The 11,953-nt window shown below is 36.9% G+C and overlaps 3 protein-coding genes across 9 annotated transcripts; all 3 read left to right on the forward strand.

Annotated features, from left to right (window-relative positions):
• The first annotated feature begins 1,042 nt into the window (after positions 1-1,042).
• On the forward strand, positions 1,043-6,312 carry LOC116172682. Of its 3 annotated transcripts, none has more exons than XM_031489927.1 (5): positions 1,043-1,178; positions 1,227-1,364; positions 1,417-1,470; positions 1,517-1,654; positions 1,703-1,810. In XM_031489927.1, the coding sequence occupies exons 1-5, from the start codon at positions 1,100-1,102 to the stop codon at positions 1,753-1,755; spliced, it is 462 nt and encodes a 153-aa protein (XP_031345787.1). In that variant the 5' UTR covers positions 1,043-1,099; the 3' UTR covers positions 1,756-1,810. The 3 variants fall into 3 exon arrangements, with proteins under 3 accessions (XP_031345787.1, XP_031345789.1, XP_031345788.1); XM_031489929.1 differs by lacking the exons at positions 1,227-1,364; positions 1,417-1,470; positions 1,517-1,654; positions 1,703-1,810 and adding exons at positions 5,763-5,900; positions 5,949-6,002; positions 6,051-6,176; positions 6,227-6,312 and having other exon boundaries at positions 1,083-1,178; XM_031489928.1 differs by lacking the exons at positions 1,043-1,178; positions 1,227-1,364; positions 1,417-1,470; positions 1,517-1,654; positions 1,703-1,810 and adding exons at positions 5,583-5,712; positions 5,763-5,900; positions 5,949-6,002; positions 6,051-6,176; positions 6,227-6,312.
• Positions 3,028-4,484, forward strand: LOC116172683. The gene is made up of 3 exons (XM_031489930.1): positions 3,028-3,195; positions 3,244-3,414; positions 3,463-4,484. The coding sequence occupies exons 1-3, from the start codon at positions 3,072-3,074 to the stop codon at positions 3,525-3,527; spliced, it is 360 nt and encodes a 119-aa protein (XP_031345790.1). The 5' UTR covers positions 3,028-3,071; the 3' UTR covers positions 3,528-4,484.
• Positions 6,313-7,363: 1,051 nt separating the features above from the next.
• LOC116172214 lies at positions 7,364-8,604 on the forward strand. 5 transcript variants are annotated; one of them, XR_004145610.1, is made up of 4 exons: positions 7,364-7,422; positions 8,198-8,270; positions 8,319-8,456; positions 8,504-8,604. XR_004145610.1 is itself a non-coding variant. In XM_031489376.1 (4 exons), exons 1-4 carry the CDS (start codon positions 7,691-7,693, stop codon positions 8,587-8,589), a joined length of 327 nt encoding a protein of 108 aa, XP_031345236.1. In that variant the 5' UTR covers positions 7,624-7,690; the 3' UTR covers positions 8,590-8,604. The 5 variants fall into 5 exon arrangements, 2 of the variants coding, with proteins under 2 accessions (XP_031345236.1, XP_031345235.1); XM_031489376.1 differs by lacking the exon at positions 7,364-7,422 and adding an exon at positions 7,624-7,720; XR_004145609.1 differs by lacking the exon at positions 7,364-7,422 and adding an exon at positions 7,661-7,716.
• The last annotated feature ends 3,349 nt before the right edge of the window (positions 8,605-11,953 follow it).

Here is an 11,953-nt window from a genome sequence, read left to right on the forward strand (position 1 = left end):
GCGCTAATAGATGGAGCAAAATAGAGGGATAGCAGGTTTTTTAATAAGGGGACATTTGACACAAAACTTAGCGTGCTCTTTCCCCTTAAGATTGACCGTCTGTAGTATATGTTGTCTGTGGTATAGCTAATAGGTGGTGCCATCCACTGACGAATATTGCGACCATAGTGCAAAATAAACCTATACAAAGGAATCTGCATCACTTAGGACATGTCCGCTTATGATCAGTTATTTACAAATGCTATTATAAAAGTTAAGGACATGTCTAGTTTAGATCAGGTATTCACTTGCGAAGTTAAATAGTGGACATGTCTGATTTTGATCAAACGCTCTACTTTCGCTATGCATTTTACAAGGGACATGATCTGTTTTGATCAATTCTGTTACCACAGTCGTATTTAATTCAATAAAATCTTTCGGAAACAGTCGAAAAACGAAATTCATTCGAAGTTGGACATGTCTGGTTTTGAACAGACGCTCCTCATTTCTTTGAAATTTTAACCACAGATGATTCTAGTAAAGGCAAACATTTCGCACATGGTAAAAACAATGTGGGCGTGCGCATTGACTGCACAGACTGCGCTCATAGCCAACTTTCTTATGTATGGTAATATTTCTTTGAAACTTTATTTTACTTATTTAACTCCTCTCTTTCTCTGGACGTGGACCTGCTTCAATATGCAGATTCGACATTTTGTGTGCTTTCGATGACGATGCACCGTTTCAATACTTTGTGTTAGCGGCAATACCCACGAGTGGGTTTTGGAACATTTTTAAATGTTGTTTTTATTGATCAAAGCAGAGGGACACCCATACGCTATTACCTACATTACCGAAATAGATAAAGCTCTGTACTTCCGACTTCTTTGAAATCTCAAGGGTATAGTATTTATTTAAATGTTACTTTTTATTTCATAGATATATGTTGCGAATTGATCTTTGACCCGATTGCAACATTACCTAATTTGATATTGGGGGAAATCATTTTGTTTACGTAAGAGGTAAGAATATAACCTTTGTCCACATGTGATAAGAAAATTTATTTGGCGTTACTATATAAGTACCGCAAATCTTAGTAATATTGAAGAAACGCTTGCAGATGATTGAAATGAAAGCAGTTTTGTGTCTATTAGTTTGTTTGGTCTTGGTGGAGGCCAGACCATCAAAGGATATACCCGGTAAATAGACAGCTTGTTCCAAAGAGCGTTAACGAATGTTAATTCTAGATAATAACAGTGATGAAGCGGTATACATGAGGAAATGCTACGGCTTTACATGCCCAAAGGGTACTATGGCCTGCGCCAAAGAAAACGAAGGAACAGATCACTCGAAGAAAGAAACAGTTCGTTGCAAGAGTAAAAATGGTAGGTACCACCATAGTATTTATTCTCTTTGCCACAACTTTTACTCTTTCAGATGTACTCCTCAAATCGTTCATTCTGGAGGAGAGCCCATTAAAGGATACACCCGGTAAATAGACAGCTTGTTCCAAAGCGTTAATGAATGTTAATTCTAGATAATAACAGTGACGAAGCGATATACACGAGGAAATGCTACGGTTTTACATGCCCAGAGGATACTGTGACCTGCGCTAAACTCGACGAAGTGACCGACACTTCAAGGAAAGAAACAGTTCGCTGCATGAGTAAAAATAGTAGGTAACACCATAGTATTCTCTTTACCACAACTTTTACTCTTTCAGATGAACTCCTCAAATTGTTCACCAAAATCTGTAAAATGTGTAATTACGAATAGAGATGTCAAAGTTTGTAATTAGTAAAATATGAAAATAAAGCAATAACAGCATGTATTTTATACTATTAATTGACATTTTAATAAATTTGAATATGTAGGCTAAGTCGCTCATTGACCGTGAGGGTAGATAAAGTGAAACAGATGTCATTCTTATTTCAAATGTGCCGCGAAGAATGATATACAATGACATTCAGAACATGCGACAATACTGTTTCTATGATTATTTTTTGACGTTTATCAAAACCAATAGAAATGTTCAATTTCAGTCATTCATATACGTTCTAGCCAATCAAAACATTACTATAGTGGTCAGTGGAAATAATCTACTGACATTATTCCAGCGAGAATGAGGGGCTATAAATTGGAAGCAAATACATCAACAGCAAAACGAGTCGTTATTTTGAAGGACTATGGGTTCAATGTGAAGAAAGAATGGCTATACAGAAAATCTTAAAAGTGATTTTGATCGTAACGCTGTTTTGGTCATTGGGATAATGCTCTTGGTCTTTTTCCCAACGATTTTGGTGCATAAATAACGATTTTTACATGTTTTGATCAAAATCCACGTGGCCTCAGAAAAAGAATTTAACATATTTGCACACACACGCGGTTATCAAATGTGCATGTGATGTACTCTTTTAGCGTCAAGATAATGCGTTTGAAAGCTTGTAAAATTTCAAATTCATGTGTAAAGAATAATTTTGGGTACATTTTGCTCTCAAACTTTTGACCAAAACACAGAAAAGAGATATTTTGAATTATTACACATCTAAGAGTCATAGAGAATAACCTAGCGAAAGTCCGAACTCGATACATGACCTAGGAAGTGAAATATATTGACTTCTAGTATATTGAGTGCGCAGTTTTCGTGATCCCGATTCACTAGTCCTATAACTTTTGTTCCTGTTGAACCAGCTTCCTGAAAATCAATAGCGTCCGTTCATAATGTCCAAAGTACCCGCACATCAAATTTCTACACAATCGGCCACTTTTAAAAAGAGTTATAGGGCACACGGATGGACGGACGGACGACAATACAAAACCATAAAGGATCTGAGGATCTTTAATAAAGAGAAATAATGTTGTAATACAGGAATAAAATAGGAGTAAATACACAAGCAAGAGTGGTTATGTATTATCTTAGTGCTATTCTTACACTATGGTATTATATATCGTAAAATAAACATTGTTGGGAATTGTTCTTTGACCCGGTTGCAACATTGTCCGCATAATTTGTTATTGGGCTAAATCATAATCGACAACCTTTGTACACAATCGATAAGCCAATATTTTGGTGGCGTTTTACGTCACTATAAATGCCCGAAATCTTAGTAACATTATATGAATCTGAACTTTTGCAGATGATTAAAATGAAAACCGTTTTGTGTGTATTAGTTTGTTGGGTTTTAGTGGAGGCCAGACCCTCAAAGGATACATTGGGTAAGTAGACAGATTGTTTTAAATAGTGCTAACGAATGTTAATTCTAGGCCAGACCACAACAATGTTGTCTGTGACTCCAGATAATACCAATGATGTGGAGGTACCCGTGCCTTACTGCTTCGGCTATACATGTCCAAAGGGTACTGTGACCTGTGCCGTAGATGCCGAATTGACAGATCACTGGAAGAAAAAAGTATTTCGCTGCATGAGTAAAAATCGTAGGTACCTCGACAGTATTCCCTTTACCATAGCTCTTACTCTTTCAGATGTACTTCTCGACTCGTTCAACAAAACAACTCCGATTTGTAATGGTAAACTTTGTAATAAGTAAAATAGAGAGACCTTATATTAACTAGACCTATGGCAAAATCCCTTCGTTCTTTGTTTTGTTATAGTAGTGAATCTCTGAGCGCGAGAAGTGGAAGGGCGACACCTCGTTGTTCGACATGGAGTGATGTTGTCCCTTCAATGAATGAGTAGCGCCAGGGAGAAACCATTTGCCTTGACATAACGTTCCATATGCAACTTGAGAATTCACTCGATCGACGCACACGCATAAAAATTTTACAGTGCTGCTACTCACCCAAACACAAATTCCCCGCGACTCTCAGACTTTTCCCGGCTCCCACGCGGATTAAAAAAATAATGCATTTACTTATGAGACAGCCCTCGTAGATACCGACCGTTAACTCTAAGAACATTTAGCAATGCAACATTGTTGGACCTTTCTTGGCACATAGTTGCTCTCAAATAACGATTTAAACAGAACACATTTCCTGGAGTTGCTGTTATTGTAAGAATTGTTAATAAAAAATTAGTCACTTCGACCATGCATCCGTCACCGAACCACAACTGATATCTTCGGAGTGAGTTGAGAAGCAAGTCAAAAGGACGTATGGGTAATATTTATTGTTTAATTACCATCACAAAAAGAAATCGACAGAAGTTGAAACTTGAAATTGAAATTTGGGGTTATCACCCCCTAAAAAACTCGCCAGTGTATCAAAGTTTTGAACCATCTACTACTACCTACAACAGGCTACAGGCACATACAACCAACCACTACCTCTTTTTGTGCAATTTACTTGACTAGGTAAGTAGCCTGACTGTACGACCCAGTTTAAATTCAAATTTCTCAAGAACGAAATGAAGTGGTTGTAAACATACTCTCAACTCATCGTCTAATCCAATAAACCAGTAGATACAAGACCACCAGGGGCTTGCTCTGTACCTTTTTAGCGCATTTGCACAAAAATAAAAAAGGCGCTATTGTGGCCACTTTGCCCGTCCGTCCGTCTGTCCGTCCGCGCGTTGGTTGAGACGATACTAGTTCTTTATCTTAAGAGCTATTGTTCTCCTTTTTTCGCTATTTGGTTCGTTATGGTGTCGAGGTTTGCATCAAGGAAGGAGTTTTTTCTGCGTTTATTGCTAAAAAAGTTATTGTAAAAAAACCAAAAAACCGTTTTTTACATAATATGTTCCATAATTTTACACTTTTGCCGTTTATTAATGATCCTAGAGATCGGTTATAATTTTGCATTGCTGTCTCTCGTCTGTCTGTTGGTCTGCCCGTCTGTTCCTTTGTCTGTCTGTCCATCTATCTGTCCGTGTGAACGATAATTTTGTTTAGAAATGTCCGATCGCTTTGACATCTCCGTTAGTTATGAACTGAATTGCATGAACTTCAGTATGGGCATAGATTTAGCTATAAATACGCAATGCCAAAAGGTGAGTCGAATCGATTCAAAATTCACAGTGCCCTTTTCGCATCTCGACCATTTATAAACCGAATTGCATCCTTTTTTATTTATAAAAGTATTTAAATGAAATTTGATACATAGGCACTTGGAATAAAGGAAAATCAAACGCCAGTTTCAAAATTTAGATTTGCGCATGCGCAGTGCAAACTTTCTTATTTATGAAAGCATTACAATTAAATTCTTCTTATAAACTGAAATTGAAGTAGCACGTCAAAAATGGATTGAACATATGCAACGCTATCTTTCATATTTGTGGCCGGATTTTTACGATTTTAACAGAAGTTGCATCTTAAAAATGGGAAATGAATGCAAGTGAAAATGCGCTTTATGTAAATCGTTTAGGATTACTTTTTTAACTTGTTAAATGTTGTTTTTATTGATCAAAGCAGGTACGCTATTACCTACATTGCCGAAATGGATAAGGCTCTGTACTTTAGACGTCCTCGTAGTCTGAAGGGTATATTATTTAGTTAAATGTTACTTTTTATTTCATATATGTTGCGTATTGATCTTTGACCGGATTGCAACATTGACCAAATTTGATACTGGGCGAAATCATTTTGTTTACGTAAGAATATAACCTTTGTGCATATGTGATAAGAAATATTTATGTGGGAGCTTTTTATCGCCACTATATAAGTACAGGAAATCTTTTTATATTGAAGGAACACTTACAGATGATTAAAATGAAAGCCGTGTTGTGTCTATTAGTTTGTTTGGTCTTGGTGGAGGCCAGACCATCAAAGGATATACCCGGTAAATAGACAGCTTGTTTCAAAGAGCGTTAACGAATGTTATAATTCTAGATAATAACAGTAGCGAAGCGGTATACATGAGGAAATGCTACGGCTTTACATGCCCAAAGGGTACTATGGCCTGCGCCAAAGAAAACGAAGGAACAGATCACTCGAAGAAAGAAACAGTTCGTTGCATGAGTAAAAATGGTAGGTAACACCACAGTATTCTCTTTACCACAACTTTTACTCTTTCAGATGTACTCCTCAAATCGTTCATTCAGGAGGAGAGCCCATTAAATGATACACCCGGTAAATAGACAGCTTGTTCCAAATAGCGTTAATGAATGTTAATTCTAGATAATAACAGTGACGAAGCGGTATGCTACGGCTTTACATGCCCAGAGGGTACTGTGACCTGCGCTAAACACGACGAAGTGACGGACACTTCAAGGAATGAAACAGTTCGCTGCATGAGTAAAAATGGTAGGTATAACACCACAGTATTCTCTTTACCACAATTTTTACTCTTTCAGATGTACTCCTCAAATCGTACACCCAAATCTACACAAATTACGAATAGAGATGTCAAAGTTTGTAATTAGTAAAATATAGCACATTTTGTTTTATTTTAGCACCATCAGAAAGCTGAGAAAAAATTGCTAAGTTATTTGTTGAAATCTTTAAAAATAAATGAACGCTAGTGCATTTTCGAAAATGACAATTTTCGGTTTTTTGTCCATATGCCACCATATACTTCGCTATTTGTGGAGTTATAAGTAACTATGAATAGACAAATTAATAAGCACAAAATTCTGCATAACTTTGTATCTCTTACGGTTTACGAGATCCCCATCGTGAAAATGAAATGAATGGAATGAAATCTAATTAAAGTTTCTTTTGTATCGCGAGGTCCCTGCCAGCATCGGGTCGGGAACCTAGTCTAAGCGATACACAGAAAAATATGACGAATAATGCAGAAAGCATGCCGTGTGGTATGGTCGATTTTTATGTCTTATAGATCAATTTGGCCCGCTGCACCCCATTCCCCCACCATGTGGAACCAATATGGCGGCTATTTAAGAAAACATCTGTTTCTGACTAAAAAAATATATATTTGTATTTCAAGGATAGCATGCGAGTAATGTTTTAAGGATAATTTGAGGTCTCTGATTTCAAATCTGAGATAAAAAAAACCAAATTTTAATAGATAAATTTAAGCTTTAATTATTTTTATCCTTCATGGTACTCTAATGAAAGGTCTCAACGAAATGAATTAATTTCTTCCAACCATAGCCCTCCTCCTCGACCTCTTTTCGTGATCGGGTATATTCCCTTACACCTCAAGAACGGATTGTCGGAAGAGGGTACTCACAAAGGGCAATTGAGACGTCTGCAAGAAATATATCCATTGGTGATGTCAGAACAAAAGCTATTTCGGTTAAAAAAAAATGCGCTTTATCTGCACAAGAGTTGTGCACAATTTATACTTGTTTAATTTTGATAATACTGTTTGGTTTTGATGAAACATACGGTCGGCTCCGGCGGTGGCGGCTCTACCACCTCGACTCGCTCTGATTTGTAACGGTCAATAACTCGGCTTCGCCTCGCACTTTCCACTGTTCAACAAAGACAATTTTTCAGTTTCAGTTTTAGTTTTTTTAGTTTTTTTGAATTTGTGAGTAATATTTTTGTTTTTTGGAAACATCATCTCTCGCATCATCTATACAAAGTGAGTTTTTTGTGAAAATTTTGATTCAACTTGTTCCAGATCTGCATAATTATAGATAAGATTCTTTAATTTTGATTTCTTGGTCGCAGATTTGAAATCAGCGACCTCAAATTATCCTTAAACGATCAGCCGCATGCCATCTTTGAAATATAAATATTTTTTAGTCAGTGACAGTTTTTTTCCTAAATGGCCGCCATATATTAGTTACACGGGGTGGGGGGAGAGAGTGCTGCAGGTCAAATCGATCTGTTGGACATACACATCGTTTATGGCAAGTGGCTTGCTTTCTGCATTGTTCGTAAGGTTTTTTCGATTTTTAATATGTACCGCTTAGACTAATACGCCATTATCTATATTGCCTAAATGATAAAGCCCTGCACTTCAACCTTAGATCTTCGAAGAGTATTATTTAGATCACTTTTTATTTCATATTTATTACGAATTGTTTTTTGACCCGATTGCAACCTTGGCCGCATAATTTGTTACTAAGCGAAAGCATTTTGTTTATATAATTAACAACTTTTGTTGATGTATTGCTCCATATGGAAATTATTTATTATATAAAGCAGGTAAGTAGAGGTAAATAATTTAGATTTTATGTTTTCTTACAGGTTTCTTACCTGTAAGAAAACATAAAATCTAAATTATTGACCTCTATTTACCTGCTTATAATTAACAACCTTTATACACAATTGATAAGGCAATTTTTGGGAGATTTTGATCGCCATTATAAATACCGAAAATATTGTAATTGAAGGAAACTGAACGCTTACAGATGATTGCAATGAGAGCCGTTTTGTGTCTATTAGTTTGTTTGGTTTTAGTAGCGGCCACACCAGCTACACTTCGTAAGTAAACAGATTGTTCCTAATAGCGTTTAGGAAAGTTAATTCTAGATAATAACAACGATGAAAAGACATACCTGCGTAACTGCTACGGCTTTGAATGCCCAAAGGGTACAGTGACCTGCAGCGTAGACAGCGTAGCGACAGATGACTGGATGACAGACACAATACGCTGCAAGAGTAAAAATCGTAGGTGCTATGACTGTATTCTCTTTACCAAAATGTTATTCTTTTAGATGCAGTCCTCAACTCGTTCACCAAAACCTACCCACTTCCGAATTGTGATGATAGAACGACTACGAATTGTAGAATAGTAAAATAAAGCAATGACAGCTTTTACTTTGTTTATTCCCAAGGACCAGTATCGGACTGGACCCCAAAAGGCCTATCGGGAAATGGGAACAAAAGGCCCACTCCCTACCAATGTATATAATCTAAATTGAAAAATTTATCATAGAGCTCATAAAAAAATAAGAAAATTAGGGTGTTATCTTGAGATAGAATTTTTTTTTCAAATAAAATCTAAATATTTCGAAAAATTGGTGCAAGTCATTAAGACCATTTTTTTTTGAATTATTTCAAATTTGCAATGATGTTTCGATATCCTTCTCTTAACGTTCTGTTTTTTCATGGTATTTATGACAATAGTGTCTGAAACTTTACGCATAATCGCGTGCCATTATCACAGGAAAATTATGTAATATCATAAACCACATTTGCCCTATTCAGCAAGTATTTTTTAAAAATAAACATCGCCGCACCCCCTCTCGATCTCTCATTCTCTCTTCCTTCCCTAAATACAAACAATAGTGGCAGTTTTAACCCCAAAAAATTTACGCCTAATTTGTAAGTGACCGTATTTGAACTTCAAAATCAAAGGAAACATTCATTATACGAGGCTTAGACTATGAAAGAGAGGGGACCCGTAATAGAGAGCGCGCGCGTGAAGCAAATTGCGATCATACTGCCACCGCCAGTGGCGCCCGCTCGGGTATTACATTAGGAAATTACAATTTATTTATACTGCCATCATGGTATGATTAACCTGTGTGTACAGTTGTCGGACATAATATTAGGTTCTTATCTGAATAGAGAGACAAAAAACGCGATAAACGTAAACATACGACTGGACTTTGATCGTTTCAGAAACTGGGTTCGCGATATAAGCGCAATATTATTGAAAGTAAAAGGTTTTTCCGAGGGTTTTTCATTAAGAACGCTCGAACTTTGAAATGAAATAAAACAACCTGTTTAAGTGATATTACCATAAGTTTTATAATATTTTAAAGGATATTCGATGACATTATTTATGAAAAATAATTTCAGTGAAATGGCCCCCGCGACTCCGCTGTGGACGTTGCATTGTGGTGTACCAATTTTGGACATGTTCGCTTAAACTGGGCTGAATTTTACGAAGAAAGCGAGTTATACTGGTCTTTAGGGCAGCAATTGACTGTGGTTGGTCTCCATAGACTAGGGAACTGAAAACCCAAGTCTCGGCGCAAAATCCGCCAAGTTAACGTCCCAGAAAGACCCATCTCTTGCGCACTCTGCAGAATGGGCTGCCTGGGGTTTTCTCGCACACTATTCCGAACGGCAATAACATTCTCCAACGATCTTGCGTTTCTTTGACGTACAGGAACTGCTTCATCAATCACTGACCCCGTTGTCTCAAATTTTTTATTAAACAACGGATTGTGGACTCTGCAGGATGTCCATGAAAGCCATAAATTGGACGGACCGCACGGAACGTTAGGCGAACGGAGCCCTGATTTCGATAATCAATTGTAACCATTTCTACGCAGCGTTTTTAAAATACTAATACACAATCTCACTCTTTCGTACATTAATTTGTCATTCCTGACCACTACTATATAACATCGTTAAAAAAATTTTGTATTCATTTCACTTCATCAATGGCGCTCGGCCTGAAGATGATAGGTCGAAATCGATAGCCGCATAAGACAAATACAAAACGGGTATAAAAAGAATTTCTTTAAACCCCTTCCTCAGTTTCTTGTACTTAAGTAATAAGCTGTTGATACTATAGCAAACCATTGACGATGACGACTGTGATAAATTGAGATGTCTTCTCCCCTAACGGGTTTAATCATAACGATATTCCTTCAGGATATCTTGTGTTCATCGAATGTGGCGGCGATCGATGTGTATTGCTTCGAACATCGATCGATGACCTCTCTGTTTTGAAGACCAAATCCTATCTGTCGTACTACATGTAAGTACAAAGGCAACATACACTGTAGTTACTACTCCATACAAAGTAATCAGTCGCCTAAGGGTTAGGCATCCAAACATGTACATATCTGTTACGTCATGTAACTAGATAGTCACGCCGTCACTGGAATATCGCTTGCAGGTTATATCACTTGCTTACTGTAATCGAGAAATTATCAATGAAAAGAAGTATAAAGGAGTATTTTATTGATTCACAAAAATATAGGACAATTGTAAGATTATTAAAATGAAGACCTTAAAAGTGTTTCATTAACTACCATGAAGATTTAATTAAATTTAGCCAAACCAGACAACGTGCCGTTTTTTATCTTGCCTATGAAATGATATTCCTGCTGGACAACGACCACTGCAACTTTTACAGTTGTACGCAGAACAATTCACCACGTTTATATCACACAGTTTTGCACACACAAACTTTATCAATAATGAAGAAATGTCAAAAAATTCACACTGCCACCGCGCTTTGAGTGCCACCGAAAATATGGCGGTCGTCTCGAAATTCGCGTCAAATTCACGCATGCCGTGGATGCGGTATTACGGGTCCCTTCTCTTTCCTTGTCTAAGATACGAGGCCTAGGAATTTGTATCGACTGTCCTTTTCAATCATTTGGATCAGCTTACTGGATCAATTAATACTTCAAGTTTGAATGACAAACGGAAATCACCATGATTATTGAGACTTCTAAAGGTATCCTTTTGCAGGCAGGACGCAGGACGCTTCCATTTATAAGTTTATATGCTGTATTTCTAGGCTGAACGGCTGGAGGCGGAACGGCTGGAAGTGGAAGCGGTTCTGACAAATGATTTTAATTTAGGATCTAATAACATTTAAAGAAAATAGTTGGCCGTTTTCTATACAACTATTAACATAAAACTATCAAATATAGATTTCTTACAATTCTATAATGTAAAAATTAAGGAAAAAAATATATTTAAACCAAGTAAATACATCAGTGATTTGAACTCTATCAATAATATAAAGTAGAATGTATACAAGAGCCTCCGTCACAACAAAATTTGACTCTGACCATACTTAATTCAATAAAAATCAATTGTTCACCTACGATCGTTAAAGTTTTCAAGTGATCGACGGGAAATTACTCCACGTTGAGTTGATTTATGGTCGTCACGGAATCTGATTGGACGAAACAATTGTTTTTTTTTGTGAAAAAAGTTTGCACCCCGGAAAGGGGTTACCTACTCAAAAAAGAAAAGTAGTGGGAAGTTGGTTGTTCGGAGTGAACCGTGAAGCAATTAGGACGATCGGTCAGTGCAGTTAAATCGGTCACCTGCGATTCATCGCGTTGTATGTTTTGTGCTAAACATTTCATCTTGAGTCGCGAGCGAAGTTAATTTATCCACCTGTAATTTATCGTATGGTGAATTTCATTTCGTGTTATACGAACTTGTACCGAGCCGTTAGCGCAATT

The sequence above is a fragment of the Photinus pyralis genome, unplaced genomic scaffold (genome assembly GCF_008802855.1).
Source record: "Photinus pyralis isolate 1611_PpyrPB1 unplaced genomic scaffold, Ppyr1.3 Ppyr1.4_LG5, whole genome shotgun sequence".
NCBI classification, from domain to species: domain Eukaryota; kingdom Metazoa; phylum Arthropoda; class Insecta; order Coleoptera; family Lampyridae; genus Photinus; species Photinus pyralis.